Source organism: Scyliorhinus torazame, chromosome 9, assembly GCF_047496885.1.
Source record: "Scyliorhinus torazame isolate Kashiwa2021f chromosome 9, sScyTor2.1, whole genome shotgun sequence".
Classification (NCBI taxonomy): domain Eukaryota; kingdom Metazoa; phylum Chordata; class Chondrichthyes; order Carcharhiniformes; family Scyliorhinidae; genus Scyliorhinus; species Scyliorhinus torazame.
Genome location: NC_092715.1, coordinates 185,645,479 through 185,663,058, shown reverse-complemented (window position 1 = coordinate 185,663,058; position 17,580 = coordinate 185,645,479). Strand labels below are relative to the sequence as shown.

Here is a 17,580-nt window from a genome sequence, read left to right as displayed (position 1 = left end):
TGTTGGTGAGACCCACAGACACGGGGAGAATGTGAAAACCCGACTGGGACCCGAGGCCAGGATTGAACCTGGGTCCTCGATGCTGTGAGGCAGCAGTGCTAACCACTGCATCACCATGCCGCCCTAATGTTAACTTTATAATTACTTTGGAGATCTTGCCTTTTTTATAACAAATATTTTGCTTCCTGTTAGACCTGCGTATTGTTGAAGCTTTTCCTCGTGTATAAGATACAACAGATCTTTTAATATATCAGGGACATCAGGTTATAGTGGTTTATATTTGATTTTGCATTCATGTAGCTTACATGAGCATTTAGGTTTTGTTAGATATAATATGAATCGAGTAAAATTTGTGTTTTAGGCACAACGGGAAAGAAACCTAGATGGGATGATTTCAAAAAGCAAAAGAAAGAATTAAAGCAAAACAGACAACAGGACAAGAAAACCAATTATGATTTAATTATTCGCTCAAAGCAGATCTGGGAAACTGTAAGAAGGTACTTTTAACAAAGTTTGATGAAGTTCTTTGTAAGTGCTCACATTAAGTCACAAGGTTAGATTATATAGCTTTATTCCTGTTAACATCCCTGAATGAAGACTACCTCCCACCTAAGTAAGTTGAATGCTCATCTTATCAGAATGCTGTATGCTTGAGTGTTTTTTGTCTTGCTTTAACTTGCTTACACTCTTTTACATCAAGGTTTCTTGCACAACAGAAAAGTTATCTGGTTCCAGCATCATTTTAACTGCAGCCAGCTCTGTGGTCTGTAGATACCTTGCATTGCAATATGACTTCATATGTGCCGCTGCTGATTTACCTTGATCAGCCCAAACATTCAGTTGTGGTTCTATCCCCAGAGTATCGGCCCTGCAGATTTGTCTCGCTTTCCCAGTAATCCAATTTCATACCACATTTTGGTAACTGCTCATGCGGAGCAGAGTACCCTGCACAGACCTGTTGAGTCAAATGGTCTGTTTCTGTACCGTAAAATTCTTGATTATTTTTTTCCTTTAATGGGCTGTGGGTCTTGCTGGCAAGGCCAGCATTTGTTGGCCATCCCCAATTGATATCCCAGTGCATATTCAGGAAATTGAAGTCTTTCATAATAACTACTCTAGTTTTTGCACCTACCTAATTTCCCTGCAGATGTTTCTTCTATTCCTTCCCTACTAGCTAATGCCCGACAGGATGCACCTAGTTTTATGATACTGTTTCTTAACTCTAAATAGATTCTGTCCTTGATACCTACAGAGTATCCTCTCCTCAAAACTGCAATATTCTCCTTAATTGATACTGTCACCCCTCCTTTCTTTCCTGAACACCTTCTTTTATCCAGGAATATTTAGTAGTTTTTATTGAACCAGGCTCTCATCACCATAATATATTCCGATGTGCCTATTTCTGTCTGCAGCTCAGCGACCACCATTGATTGCTATGCTTTTACATGCATGCATGGTTAACCTAATTTAGGCTGCCTTGTATTCTTTTACTCCAACCCCATCTCTGATGGAGAGCAAATTGTTAGATGTGTCTAACAAATGTGAGGTAATGCATTTTGGAAGGTCTAATGCAGGTAGGGAATATACAGTGAATGGTAGAACCCTCAAGAGTATTGAAAGTCAAAGAGATCTAGGAGTACAGGTCCACAGGTCATTGAAAGGGGCAACACAGGTGGAGAAGGTAGTCAAGAAGGCATACGGCATGCTTGCCTTCATTAGCCGGGGCATTGAGTATAAGAATTGGCAAGTCATGTTGCAGCTGTATAGAACCTTAGTTAGGCCACACTTGGAGTATAGTGTTCAATTCTGGTCGCCACACTACCAGAAGGATGTGGAGTCTTTAGAGAGGGTGCAGAAGAGATTTACCAGAATGTTGCCTGGTATGGAGAGCTATGAGGAGCGGTTGAATAAACTCGGTTTGTTCTCACTGGAACGAAGGAGGTTGAGGGGAGACCTGATAGAGGTCTACAAAATTATGAGGGGCATAGACCGAGTGAATAGTCAGAGGCTTTTCCCCAGGGTAGAGGGGTCAATTACTAGGGGGCATAGGTTTAAGGTGAGAGGGGCAAGGTTTAGAGTAGATGTACGAGGCAAGTTTTTTACGCAGAGGGTAGTGGGTGCCTGGAACTCGCTACCGGAGGAGGTAGTGGAAGTAGGGACATTTAAGGGGCATCTTGACAAATATATGAATAAGATGGGAATAGAAGGATACGGACCCAGGAAGTGTAGAAGATTGTAGTTTAGTCGGGCAGCATGGTCGGCACGGGCTTGGAGGGCCGAAGGGCCTGTTCCTGTGCCGTACATTTCTTTGTTCTTTGTTTGTGTCCAGGAGGGCTTTTTGATACAGTATGTTGACAATCCAACCAGGGAGGGGGCCATGCTAGACTTGGTATTGGGGAATGAGCCAGGCCAGGTGATTGAGTGGGGGAGCATTTTGGGCTTAGCGACCATAATTCCATAAGATTTTGGGTAGTCATGGATAAGGACAAGAGTGGCCCATGGGTGAGGGTGCTTAATTGGGCAAGGGCCATTTGCATCCAAATTAGACAGGAACTGGGGAATGTGGATTGGGAGCGGCTATGCGAGGGCAAATCCACATCTGACAAGTGGGAGGCTTTTAAAGGCCAGTTGATTGAAGTGCAGGCAGGCATGTCCCTGCAAAAATGAAGGATAGAAATGGCAGGATTTGGGAACCATGGATGACGAGGAAAATTGTAAGCTTGGTTAGAGGGAAAAAGGAAGCGTTCGATGTGTCTAAGCATCTAAAAACTGATAAAGCCCTTGAGGAGTACAGTGAAGGTAAGAAGGAACTTAAAAGTGGAATTAGTAGTGTTAAAAGAGGCCATAAAATGTCTTTAGCAAATATGGTCAAGGAGAATCCCAAGGCTTTTTATGTATATATTAGGAGCAAGAGGGCAGCAAGAGAAAGAGTAGGCTCAAAGAACAAAGAAATGTACAGCACAGGAACAGGCCCTTCGGCCCACCAAGCCCGTGCCGACCATGCTGCCCGACTAAACTACAATCTTCTACACTTCCTGGGTCCGTATCCCTCTATTCCCATCCTATTCATGTATTTGTCAAGATGCCCCTTAAATGTCACCATCGTCCCTGCTTCCACCACCACCTCCGGTAGCGAGTTCCAGGCACCCACTACCCTCTGCGTAAAAAGAACTTGCCTCGTATATCTACTCTAAACCTTGCCCCTCTCACCTTAAACCTATGCCCCCTAGTAATTGACCCCTCTACCCCGGGGAAAAGCCTCTGACTATCCACTCTGTCTATGCCCCTCATAATTTTGTAGACCTCTATCAGGTTGCCCCTCAACCTCCTTTGTTCCAGTGAGAACAAACCGAGTTTATTCAACCACTCCTCATAGCTAATGCCCTCCATACCAGGCAACATTCTGGTAAATCTCTTCTGCACCCTCTCTAAAGCCTCCACATCCTTCTGGTAGTGTGGCGACCAGAATTGAACACTATACTCCAAGTGTGGCCTAACTAGGGTTCTATACAGCTGCAACATGACTTGCCAATTCTTATACTCAATGCCCCGGCCAATGAAGGCAAGCATGCCGTATGCCTTCTTGACTACCTTCTCCACCTGTGTTGCCCCTTTCAGTGACCTGTGGACCTGTTCTCCTAGATCTCTCTGACTTTCAATACTCTTGAGGGTTCTACCATTCACTGTATATTCCCTACCTGCATTAGACCTTCCAAAATGCATTATCTCACATTTGTCCGGATTAAACTCCATCTGCCATCTCTCCGTCCAAGTCTCCAAACAATCTAAATCCTGCTATATCCTCTGACAGTCCTCATCGCTATCTGCAATTCCACCAACCTTTGTGTCGTCTGCAAACTTACTAATCAGACCAGTTACATTTTCCTCCAAATCATTTATATATATATATATATATATATATATATACTACAAACAGCAAAGGTCCCAGCACTGATCCCTGTGGAACACCACTGGTCACAGCCCTCCAATTAGAAAAGCATCCTTCCATTGCTACTCTCTGCCTTCTATGACCTAGCCAGTTCTGTATCCACCTTGCCAGCTCACCCCTGATCCCGTGTGACTTCACCTTTTGTACTAGTCTATCATGAGGGACCTTGTCAAAGGCCTTACTGAAGTCCATATAGACAACATCCACTGCCCTACCTGCATCAATCATCTTTGTGACCTCTTCGAAAAACTCTTATCAAGTTAGTGAGACACGACCTCCCCTTCACAAAACCATGCTGCCTCTCACTAATACGTCCATTTGCTTCCAAATGGGAGTAGATCCTGTCTCGAAGAATTCTCTCCAGTAATTTCCCTACCACTGAAGTAAGGCTCACCGGCCTGTAGTTCCCTGGATTATCCTTGCTACCCTTCTTAAACAGAGGAACAACATTGGCTATTCTCCAGTCCTCCGGGACATCACCTGAAGACAGTGAGGATCCAAAGATTTCTGTCAGGGGCCCAGCAATTTCCTCTCCAGCCTCCTTCAGTATTCTGGGGTAGATCCCATCAGGCCCTGGGGACTTATCTAACTTAATATTTTTTAAGACACCCAACACCTCGTCTTTTTGGATCTCAATGTGACCCATGCTATCTACACACCCTTCTCCAGACTCAACATCTACCAATTCCTTCTCTTTGGTGAATACTGATGCAAAGTATTCATTTAGTACCTCGCCCATCTCCTCTGGCTCCACACATAGATTCCCTTATCCTTCAGTGGGCTAATCCTTTCCCTGGCTACCCTCTTGCTTTTTATGTACGTATAAAAAGCCTTGGGATTTTCCTTAACCCTATTTGCCAATGACTTTTCGTGACCCCTTCTAGCCCTCCTGACTCCTTGCTTAAGTTCCTTCCTACTTCCCTTATATTCCACACAGGCTCCGTCTGTTCCCAGCCTTTTAGCCCTGCCAAATGCCTCCTTTTTCTTTTTGACGAGGCCTACAATATCTCTCGTTATCCAAGGTACCCGAAAATTGCCGTATTTATCCTTCTTCCTGACAGGAACATGCCGGTCCTGAATTCCTTTCAACTGACACGTGAAAGCCTCCCACATATCAGATGTTGATTTGCCCTCAAACATCCGCCCCCAATCTATGTTCTTCAGTTCCTGCCTAATATTGTTATAATTAGCCTTCCCCCAATTTAGCACATTTATCCTAGGACCACTCTTATCCTTGTCCACCAGCACTTTAAAACTTACTGAATTGTGGTCACTGTTCCCGAAATGCTCCCCTACTGAAACTTCTACCACCTGGCCGGGCTCATTCCCCAATACCAGGTCCAGTACCGCCCCTTCCCTAGTTGGACTGTCTACATATTGTTTTAAGAAGCCCTCCTGGATGCTCCTTACAAACTCTGCCCTGTCTAAGCCCCTGGCACTAAGTGAGTCCCAGTCAATATTGGGGAAGTTGAAGTCTCCCATCACCACAACACTGTTGTTTTTACTCTTTTCCAAAATCTGTCTACCTATCTGCTCCTCTATCTCCCGCTGGCTGTTGAGAGGCCTGTAGTAAACCCCCAACATTGTGACTGCACCCTTCTTATTCCTGATCTCTACCCATACAGCCTCACTGCCCTCTGAGGTGTCCTCCCGTAGTACAGCTGTGATATTCTCCCTAACCAGTAGCGCAACTCCGCCACCCCTTTTACATCCCCCTCTATCCCGCCTGAAACATCTAAATTCTGGAACGTTTAGCTGCCAATCCTGCCCTTCCCTCAACCAGGTCTCTGTCATGGCAACAACATCATAGTTCCAAGTACTAATCCAAGCTCTAAGTTCATCTGCCTTACCCGTAATACTTCTTGCATTAAAACATATGCACTTCAGGCCACCAGACCTGCTGTGTTCAGCAACTTCTCCCTGTCTGCTCTGCCTCAGAGCCCCAATGTATACTCTAAATGGCAGAACCCGTGGGAACATTAACATATAGAGGGATCTGGGTGTGCAGGTCCACAGTTCCCTCAAAGTGGCAACACAAGTGGCCAAGGTGATTAGGAAGGCATATGGCATGCTTGCCTTCATCAGCCTGGGGCACTGAGTACAGGAGTTGAGAAATCATAATGCAGCTATATCAAACCTTGATTAGGCAGCATTTGGAGTATTACGTGGTCACCACATTATAAGAAGGATGTGGAAACTTTGGAGAGAGTGCATGGTTAGGCCGCATTTGGAGTATTGCGTGCAGTTCTGGTCACCACATTGTCAGAAGGACGTGGAAGCTTTGGAGAGAGTGCAAAGAAGGTTCACCAGGATGTTGTCTGGTCTCAAGGGTGTTGGCTATGAGGAGAGGTTGAATAAATTAGGATTGTTTTCACTTGGAACAATGGAATCTAAGGGGAGACCTGATAGAGGTCCACAAAGTTATGAGAGGCATAGTCAGGATGGATAGTCCGACTTTTTCCAAGAGGCGAAGTGTCAATTACAAGGAGACGCAGTTTTTCACGCAGAGATTGGTGAGTGCCTGGAATGCGCTGCCAGAGGATGTGGTGGAAGCAGGCACATTAGCAACTTTTAAGAGGCATCTGGATGGGTACATGAATAGGGGGAAATAGAGAGATACGGACCGAATAAGGGCAGAAGGTTTCTTTTTCAGTTGGGACATCATGATTGGCACAGGTTTGGAGTGCCGAAAAGGCCTTTTCCTGTGCTGTACCTTTCTTTGTTCTTTGTAATACCTAGCTATTTCATTTCCTATTGCTGTCTGTCTTTCCCAATCCTTTGTGCCCCTTATTTCTCTTATGCTACACCCTTGTGCTGTCCCCTGCAAAATTAGTTTAAACCCTTTCTAACAGCACTAGCCATATTACAACAAAGATATTGGTCCCCGCGCTCTCTAATTGCAATCCATTAAACCTGTACATGTCCCACCCCCCCCAGAACTAGTCCCAATGTACCAGGAATCTAAAGCCCTCACACATGTACCATCTCTCCAGCCACACATTCATCTGCTCTACTCTTGGTTTCTATACTCTCAAGCACGTTGCAATGGGAGCAATCTGGAGATTACTGTCTTTAATCTAGTATTATCTATCCTGCTTATTAGTCTCCTTCCTGGCTACAGGAACTCATCCCTCTTTCTATGTCATTGGTACAGATACAGACTACCTCTGCCTGTACAGTCTACCGCTTTCAGAATGTTCTGCTAATCAGCGACATCCTGAACACTGGCACCAGGGAAGCGACATAGCATCCTGGAATCGCATCTGTAACTATAGAGATGCCTGCCTGTTCTCCTAACCATTGAATTGTCTTATCACTATTGTTTTCTTCCTCTGAATACAAGTGATGATTTGTTTAGAAAGAAAAAGATGACTATAAAGGCAAGGTGGGCGGGGGGGGGGAATGATTGAAGTGATTTTCTGCTGCATGTTGTCCACTACGAGTAAGTTTAAGTTAAGAAAAGTAGTCTCTAGCCTGCATTAAGTATCTGTCGAGCAGAAAGCTTAAAGCTCACTTTTCACATTGTGTAAATTGCATATCTACTTATTCAATTCGGGGAAATAATTATAAGTTTCCTGCTTTTAGAAAATCTTTTCAAATCAACTTGTTGGTGGATTATGCAACATTCAATTAAATGGGGTAGCCTAGTCATGGATGCCAATTCCAGATCCATCAGTAACGGAAAATAGTTTGATTACATCATAAAGCAGACAGCAATTACTATGAACATACTATAGTTTTGACTCCAGTCTTTTTCTATTAGCCTTTTACATGTGACAAATGTTTTGGATTCCTTGCCGAATCACATTTTGAGGACAAATATTTTCATATTTATTAAAGAGAAATATGTTTACAATGTATAATGACAAAGTGGCCTTGTATAGTTTAATAAAATCACCTTTGGGAAAGTACACCACTATAAGGGAGATCATGAAGTAATTTAAATGTACTTTGCTTTTAATTATTTGTTTTGTAGGAAAGACTGCACCAAAGAGAAGAGAGCAGAACTTATGAAAGAGATGCAGAAGCTCATCCGCGGAAACATTAAAAATGTATGGCTTTTTTTCCTAGTCTTCTTTCATTGTCTCTTCTGCTTTCATTAAGTAGACTTGATATGTGTATACGCTGTGAATAACTCACATTTCAGTACAAACTTTTGTATCATACTTAATACTAGAATGTTTGCAACTTTAAATTGGCGTTTTTCGTGTTCCAAACAGCACTAGCCTGACCTGTAAAACTACACTAGTGTTTATTGCAGTAATATAGAATAATTGTTTCACATTGTGCAACATCTTGTTCTTTTTAAAAAGGAAAAGGCATATTCATGAATGGTGCCTGGGGTGCTCTGCAAGTTCTGAGCAGGTGCATCATGTTTCACATGAAAATAAAGAGGGGCAATTACTTTTATGTTGCTTTTCATTATCGTACCTTGGAATTAGAAGCTTTTAGTCTGCCGAACTTCTCATCAGCATTTAAATTCTTTTTTAAAAATACATTTAGAGTACCCAATTCATTTTTTCCAATTAAAGGGCAATTTAGCGTGGCCAATCCACCTAGCCTGCACATCTTTGGGTTGTGGGGGCAAAGCATTTAAATTCTGATTTTGGGCTGTCGCAAATAGACTCTGCAGCCTTTTGGACAAATGAAACGCAGTACCATCTTGATATTCTCCTGTCTGTATCATCTGACTTCATTGTGAGTGATGTCACAGGAACCTCACCAGATCATATATGATATGTAAGACATCTTTAAGCATTGGATTAGTAAGTTGATAAAATGTCATTGAAAGTATTGCTGGGGATTGTCACCTTGAAATTATCTCTCCTGCAAAACTCGGTTATAACATAATGTTTATGCAATTGGAGGTTGTAGATTTTGGTCTTTAGTGTGAATTGCAATTTGTCATTTTTCCAGATTGCTTTTGCACATGATTCCGCTCGCGTTATCCAGTGTTATGTTCAGTTTGGGGATGAAAAACAAAGGCAGGAGACTTTTGAGGAATTGAAAGGTACCAGAAATCTTTAAATGCTCTCCATTACATTTGAGGAAATATATTGTCTAAATGTTACGCCTTGCTTGATACTACTTGTGTTTCGTTTACAGAACATTTGGTTGACTTGAGCAAGTCCAAATATGGCAGGCATGTTGTGAAAAAAATGCTAATGTATGGGTAAGTAGAATGTTTCGAGATAATTGTGGTGCTGTCGACAGTAATACAGAAATTTGCATTTGACAATGGTCTGGCACTTTCCAAGGAATGGGAATTATCATCGGACTGCCGCTTGGCACAAACTTTCCCCCAACTCGTTGCTGCTTCACATTTGTCAGGGGACCTTTTGGGCCTGGTTCTCCCAGAAATGCAGGGCTCAGCGTCCCATAAACGGAGTAGAATCGGGAGAGAACAAGGGAAAATACTTCCTATTTATACATTAAGTTAAAAGGATCAGTTTGTATGGTAGTGATTTGATAGGTGGTGACATAGGGAAGTGGGTAAGATGAATGAGGTGGTAGTTGGGTCTGGGGGGTCTTTGTGAATGATTGAGGGGGTCTGTTCTGTGGTTACCCAGGAGTTGGACTACATATTAAACTGTCTTAAGATTTCCTGGATAACTCTTCAGGTAAGTACATCGCAACTGTCCCAAATCTCTGACTCTAACTCTGAATTTGAAACATTCGCAGAGGTCCTGGGGAGTAGGGTAAATTGCCCATCAGAAGTTCAAACTTCCCAGGCAATTCCCATATAGGTCACCATATCGGGATTTACACCAGGTCCTGATACTCATCTCAGTCATGTCCGGTGTCCGATTATCCTGAGACCTCAAGATCTGGACCAATGTTTCTGTAACTAGGATTGTTATGGTGTTTTTTGTTTAGATGTGTCACACTAAGTCCTCTGCTCAGTTCTCTACCCATCGTGGTCTTTCCTCTTCAATTGCTCATATAGGACCCTCCTATTTTCAATTTAAAGTTGTCTAACATTATTATTCGCTGTACCCCCTTTCGGCAATACATCCCTCTGACCTTCGTAGAAGATTAGAATTTTGCAAATCCAACAGTTGGCATTTCTTGATATTCATTAACTACCTTTTCTCTGCCATCATCCTGCGAACTTTTGCTTTGCTCCTATATTCTCTCCAGCTGACCTGTTCCATATTTCTCCAGAACCCTATTTCACAACTTTGGATCTCTGCTTCTCCCAAAGTCCATGTTTCGGGTCAACAAAACATTCCAAAGTCATACTGATGTTAAATGTTAACTCTCTATCTTCTCCACAGATGCTGCCAGACCTGTTGAGTCTTTACAGCATTTTATGTTTTTCTCCAAATCACAGTCTTGACATTTCTTAATATTTCTGCTCATTTCTATGCTGAGCAATTTTTTGTTTGGAGAATACATTCTTCGCCATTGCTTCTTTATGGCAGTAATCATCTTCTGACAAGATGTTTCCCAGGTCCTTAAATTTTGATACGTGTTCCAGATTACCTCTATTTTCTCACCATTATTTTTTCAAACTTCATAACTTTTGCTTTTTGCTTACATAAATTTTCATTCTGAAGCTTTCACTGCTTCATTCATTCTATCCGTTGTATCTGAATTTCTGCTGTTCCAGCCACCAGGACCTGTGCATCTACAAGTTGCACCAACTTTACCAATTGACCTCCTACTTTGGCGCCATTTTGTGTTTCATCTGCAGCTTGTATCATGGCCTCTGCATGATCTTTAAGGGTAATGTTGATCATAGACAGTCTTAACTCACCCTGTACCTGATTGTAAGTGGCCTGTGAACAGAGTTATTATTTTTACCCCTGCAACCAACTCTGGTTGCCTTGCAACACTTTTAACAACTTTTGCCGGTGCACCTGGTCAAAAACCTTTTCATATGCCAAAAAGCAAGCTTATACCTCTTGCTGGAATTCTGTGTTAATATAATTATCCTTGCCATACCTTCTCTAGTCCCACAACTCTTCCTAAAGCAGAATTATTTTTGCAACGTTAACTTCAGTTTGCAGCAGTAATGAAATTATTTTAGTGTGGAGTGTGTTTTAAAAAATAAAATAAAAAAAATCCCTTACTGCTGTACAAATGAATAGTGTTCATAATTTCATGTAGTATTTTCTTTTTCTAGAAACAAGCAACAAGTTGCAGAAGTAATCAGAAGCTTTAAAGGTGAAGTGAAAAAAATGTTACGACATTCGGAGGCATCAACAATTGTGGAATATGCATACAATGACAAAGCAATATTAGAACAGCGGAAAATGCTAACAGAGGAACTTTATGGAAACACGTTTATGATTTGCAAGGTAATTTTGAACTCTGCTACATGAGAGTCCAGAAAAACTCAATCGTCTATGCCTTTGTCAATTTTGACTACTTGGCTGCCATACTGTCACTGGAACAAACCGTGTGAGGAGTGATTTGTGCATAAACTCAAATAAGGCTCAAATTTAACAAAACTTGAAGTGCGTCTGATTGCCCTGCCCTCTTTTTTTTCTTCTTCCTTTTTTATCTATTGCCGTCTAATTTATTTCTAATTTTTAACCAGTTCTCCCATCTAATTGTTGTTTAAAATATTATGGTGAATTTCCTTTGTTTCACTCTACTGTTCCTTTTGTAAGTGGAACCCACACTGGAAAGATTAATCTAAACTGAATGAATATCATAGACTTGACCAGATCCATTTTTAATTTTTGCATGCCATGCTCTGAAAGGCAGTTGCCGGACAATGCAGACCACAGATTAATGATTTTTTAAAATTTCTAACTGTCCCGTAAATAGTCAAATTTGGAAAAAAACGTTCATTCTCTGGTTACAGGGGATAAATGGCATAGAAACGGGCCCTTTGGCCCAACTAGTTCATGTCAGTGTTTGTACTTAAATGAAGCCTCATTCCCTCTTTTCTCATCTAAATCTACCAATGAAACCTCGGTAACCCTCCCTCAATGCTTGTCTAGTTCCCCTTAAACGCATCTATACAATTCACTTAAGCCACTTCCTGTGGTGGTGAGTTCCACATTCTCCCCACTCTGGGTGAACAAGTTTGGATTGGATTTGTTTATTGTCACGTGTACCAAGGTACAGTGAAAAGTATTTTTCTGCGAGCAGCTCAACAGATCATTAAGTACATGAAAAGAAAAGGAAATAAAAGAAAATACATAATAGGGCAACACAAGGTATACAATGTCTCCACGGACTTCTGAGGATGTTCAAGCCTGCAAGAAAAGATAAAAGAGAGAGGTTAGTACTAATGTTAGTCTTAGAATTGAATTAAATTTAAAAGATTAGAACGAGTATAAGTTAAGTATAAAGTGGATCTGTTGGGGAGAGCTCGCAGAGAATCGCCATGCTCCGGCGCCATCTTCTGATCCCTTTAAGGAAAGTTTCTTCTGAGTTCCCATTTGGATTTCTTGGTAACTATCTTCTATTGATGGCCTCTAGTTATGTTCTTCCCCACAACAGCAAACATTATTTCTGTGTCCACTCAATCAAAACCTTTCAGAATTTTGAAGATCTTTATTAGGTCACTCCCCAGCCACCTTTTTTCAAGAGAGAACAGATCAGGCCAGCCAATCCTTTCCTAAAATAATTACCCACATAATTCTGGTATGCTCCTTGTTAATCTTCAATGCACCAGCTCCAGTGCCCTTGTATCTTTTTTTAAAATGAAGAACAGACTTTGTGCAGTGTTGTCTAACTGAGGTTCGACATAGGTTTAATATAATTTCACTGCTTTTCAATTCTTTCCATCTAGAAATAAAGCCTTGAACTTGTTTTTTTTATGGTCTTGCTAACCGGGGATGCCACATTTTATGATTACACCTTAATGTCCAAAAGAGGCCCTGTGAAAATATCATTGTCAAAGAGTACAAAAATGTGGGTTGTCTTTTTCTTTTCCTTCATTCCTGGAATGAGTACTTTTTCAGTTGCTACTTTTTATGCATTATTTCCACCAAATCACAATTTTCTCTCTATTCCAGTTTTCAGAATACTAATATTTTTTATTATTCAAATGTGTAAATTATTCAATATTAAACATATCGTTTAATGTGAAAACTGTTTGGGAATGTGATAAACTCCTTACATAAGTTTTCAATGCGAATCCAAGATTTTCTACAGTTTCCACATCAACCTTGACTTAACAATCAACAAGAAGTCTGCGAAGCAGCAAATCTGTAGCACACTTGCAGTTTTGCTTTTATATGTGTGACAAATTGAAACTACTGTTAACAAGAAAATGTTGTAAATATAAATTTTTTATCTAGATCTACACTGCTGTGAAAGAGATCACTTACTGCATTAGAGCAACAGTACGTAGACTGTTGTAACTTGGTTTACCATACATCGAGCTGGTTTAGCTCAATGGGCTAGACAGCTGGTTTGTAATGCCATGGCCAGCAGCGCGGGTTCAGTTCCCATACCAGCTTACCCGAACAGGCGCCGTAATGTAGCAACTTAGACTTTTCACAGTAACTTCATACTTGTGACAATAAAAGATTATTATTGAGTTAATCCTGTTATTCAGTGCCTCCACAGTAGAATAAGAGGCCAGGTGGTTCCCTGCAGAAACAAGAAGGAGCATTGTTAAAGTTTCTGCATAACATGATTTTAAAACAGGTTTCTAAAAGCTTGGTCAGTATTTGGAATTAATGGTATTTTTGTTTTTGTTCACTAGTCTGTATTTTGTCCAACATTGGACAAAGTTCTCGAGTCCAATCCTGATAAACGAGAGGGTGTGATGGGGGAAATGAAAGAGATCCTCACTCCTATGGTACAGAAGTAAGAAAACGATACACTATTTTAATTAATTGTTTCTGAAACGAGTGACCTGTCTCGAGTGTATTAATGAACAGAATGTATTACTGAACAAAATGTATCTCCATAACCAGTATGTGAATTGACCTGTACATCAGCCATCCCGTCAGCTCAAAGTCGCCACATTTTATGCCTTCCTGTATGCAACTACCTCCAAACTACAAGATAATTTTTGTGATCAATGGGAAGATTAATATTATCAATTAACATGGGTGAGATGGCATCTGTGCTGTGCTTCACATTTCCATAATGCCTAGGTTTCCATAATGTCTAGATTTCTCCTTCAAAAGTTCAAAGGGTCACAGAACAAAACTTTCGAATAAGTACCATGGGCGCGATTTTCCGACCCCCGCCGTCTTTTTCTTCCGCCTTCGCCATGGTCTTCACTATGGCGGAGGCGGAAGAGACCCCCTCCACTGCGCGTGTGCGGGGGTGCCGTGAGCGGCCGCTGACGCTCCCACGCATGTGTTGCCCGGCGAAGTCCTTTGGCCGCCGGCTGGCGTGGCGCCAAAGGCCTTTCCCGCCAGCCGGCGGGGTGGAAATCACTCCGGCGCAGGCCTAGCCCCTCAAGGTAAGGGCTTGGCCCCTAAAGGTGCGGAGAGTTCCGCACTATTGGGGCGGCGCGGCGTCAGAGTGGTTCCCGCCACTCCATTACGCCGGATTCCCCCGCCCCGCCGGGTAGGGGAGAATCCCGGCCCATGTATGGACCTTTTCTTACTGAATAAGATAAATATCCAGGTGGTGCTCTCTTTCTTTCGGCGCAGCTTGCATTCCAGAAGGGGAGAGTAAATCAGAAGATTCTGTCCTTGACCTCTTATACTTCTAATGAATCTCAAAAAATACACACCTCATCTTTCAATTAAGCACTTTATAGCCTTCTGGTCTCAACTTTGAGTTCCAACAATTTTAGATCATAACTACCAATTTTTTTTTGAGCCAACAGCTAATCATAGAGTCCTGGAAACTATTGGTAATGATTGCACTGTTTTACATTTTACACTGACTCATCTTTTTGTTTTATTGTTTGTCCCATTACCATTCCCTCTTACCTTTCACCATCATCCATTTTGCCTATTTCTACCTCTAACATCGGCACATTCTGCCCTGCTCTGCCTCCACTCATCCTTTATTGCCTCTAGAATTGACTATGCCACTATTTTTTTGCCCCCACCCCGTCCTCATGTCTTCCCGATGTAACTAGGCTCCTGTACCCTGAGCTCACTGCTTTGTGGTTAAGCAATACCTTAATTTCAAATCCCTCCATGGCCTCCTTTAACTTTTTTCCATTCCCGCAACCCTTCGATATCTGTGCTCATGGGTTTCCTTCCACAGTCCAAAAATGTGCAGGTTATGTGGATTGACCATGCTAAATTGCCCCTTATTGTTCATAGGTGTACAGGTTAGGTGGGCCTACGGGGATAGGGAGGGGAATGGATCTAGCTACGATGCTCTTTCAGAGGGTCGGTGCAGATCCGATGGGCAAATGTCCCCCTTCTGCACTGTAGGCATTCAATGGTTATATCTAATTCTGATCTCATGAACATGGCACAGTGGCTAGCACTGCTGCCTCATAGCGCCAGGGACCCGGGTTCAATTCCGACCTAGTGTGACTGTCTATGTGGAGTTTGTATGTTCTCCACATGTCTGCATGGGTTTCCTCTGGGTGCTCCGGCTTCCTCCCACAGTCCACAAATGTGCAGGTTCGGTGGATTAGCCGTGCTAAATTCCCCTAGTGTCCTACAGGTTAGGTGGGGCAGGTGCCTAGAAACGGTGCTCCTTCAGAGGGTCGGTGAGGATTCAATGGACCAAATGACCTCCTTCTGCACTGTAGGGATTCTATGAACGTCCCTGATATTAATTGCTCCACCATTGGTTGCTGTGCTTTTAGCTGCTAGTCATCTAAGCTGTGGAATTATCTGTTTTCTTCTTTAAAATGCCCCTTCCAATCTACTTCCTTGTCAAGCTTTTGACTGCCTGCCCTAAAATCTCCTTGTGTCATATTCTGTTTTACAATGGTCCTGTCCTGTTAAGTGCCATAGGGCATTTTTTGCTAGATAAAAAATGTAATCGCTCCCTATTGCAGACTTTTTTAAAAAATCCCTGCCGCTACACTTGTTTAAAACCTGATTCATCGGAACAGGATGATGTCAGATGTTCAAGGTCATTAACTTTGTTTCTTTCTCCTGAGTATTTCTAGCATTTTGTTCATTTCAGATTTCCGGAAGTTGCAGTTTTTGTGTGGAATTCAATGTATGCTTCTGTTGTGCTTAATACGTTTAACCCGCTTTCTGACCCATGTCCAAACTATCCAGATTGATGTTATAACTGGACGGGAAGGTCCCAGATTGGAGCCCTGGCTCAAAAGACCGTAACTTCTTTTTCATATAAAGTGGAGGAACAGAGTCACAGGACCACTAATTTGTTTAAACAACAAGGAAAAAAAGTATTTGTTAAACATGAAAAGTTGAATTATAATACGATACTCCTTTATTCCCCTCTTATCTTAACAAATACTCACAGATTTAAAGTACATCTTAAACTGCAATCGTCTCATTGATACAAAAGTACCTTCTAAGCACACAAAGATGACTGTAGTTTCTCCTCCGAATTCTCCCTGATGATTGTCACATGAGAGGTTGCAAACTCCACTCCCAAAACACACATTAAATTCTTCTCTCATAATGCTTTCCTGGTCTGCATTCTGAAATCCAGTCCAGGTTTTACAAATGAGACTTTCAAACGAGTCTTCTGCATCACTTTTAACAGCAAATCCAGTCAAGGATTTCACACCACCTCCTTTAGGATTTCTTTGTCTTGACTACTGTGCATTCTGCTCACAATTGCTTTAACTTTGACATCAAACGTTTCATCTACTTTGGAAGTTGCTGTCTCACTTCAAATCTAGTACTACGATTGTCTTTTTAATTCAACACTTTGGTTTTTTTCTTCCATGATTTTTTCTGAACACTGCCTTGGTCTCTGTTCGCTTAACTCCAAATTTCTTAGACAGTCTTTCTGTCCCAATTCCCTGGTTGCCTGGACTGCAACTTGTACTTTAGGAAGCCTGCCTCTTTGCAGCACCCGTTCTGTCCAGTCATTCTTCTGGTAGATATTCACTCCATGATCCTGTCTCCAAATGCTCTGGCTTCCAGTTAACGAAGAACAAAGGAAGGTGGCCTCCTGTTGATGAACAACATCCCATGCTATACTTGTGTTCTTCATGCCGCAGCGCTCGCTAAGCACAATAGAAACACCGTTGGAATTTAACCAGCGCCATGCACACATTCGTCCAGCATGAATCTAACTTAAGTTTTACCCTTCCAGGCACAGAAACATTTAATTATAAACCGCTAAAGCTATACCTTATTTCATTTTTTTAAAATATAAATTTAAAGTACGCAATTCATATTTTTTCCAATTAAGGGGCAATTTAGCATGACCTACCCTGCACATCTTTGGGTTATGGGGGACTATACCTTTCTAATGTTTACCAATACAATTATAAATCCCGTAACACTACCTTTGTTTTCCTAACAACATTCTGGAATGCCTCCTTGTTTTTTAAAAATAAATTTAGAGTACCCAATTCATTTTTTCCAATTAAGGGCAATTTAGCGTGGCCAATCCACCTACCCTGCATATCATTGGGTTGTCGGGGCAAAACCCACACAAACGCGGGGAGAATGTGCAAATTCCACACAGACAGTGACCCAGAGCTGGAATCAAAACCTCGAACCTCGGTGCCGTGAAGCAGCAGTGTTAACCGCTGCGCCACCGTGCTGCCCCTGGAATGCCTTCTTGTTAAACCTCCCCACCTT

The 17,580-nt window shown here is 42.0% G+C and overlaps 1 protein-coding gene across 3 annotated transcripts in view; it reads left to right on the top strand.

Moving 5' to 3' along the window:
- Positions 1-17,580, top strand: part of pum3 (pumilio RNA-binding family member 3) — a 51,637-nt gene that overhangs the window by 12,201 nt on the left and 21,856 nt on the right. For all 3 annotated transcript variants that reach the window (XM_072516886.1, XM_072516884.1, XM_072516885.1), the window contains exons 4-9: positions 362-497; positions 7,926-8,001; positions 8,867-8,960; positions 9,056-9,122; positions 11,079-11,253; positions 13,623-13,726. In XM_072516886.1, the coding sequence (XP_072372987.1) occupies positions 362-497; positions 7,926-8,001; positions 8,867-8,960; positions 9,056-9,122; positions 11,079-11,253; positions 13,623-13,726 (652 nt within the window). The remainder of the gene's footprint in view (positions 1-361; positions 498-7,925; positions 8,002-8,866; positions 8,961-9,055; positions 9,123-11,078; positions 11,254-13,622; positions 13,727-17,580) is intronic.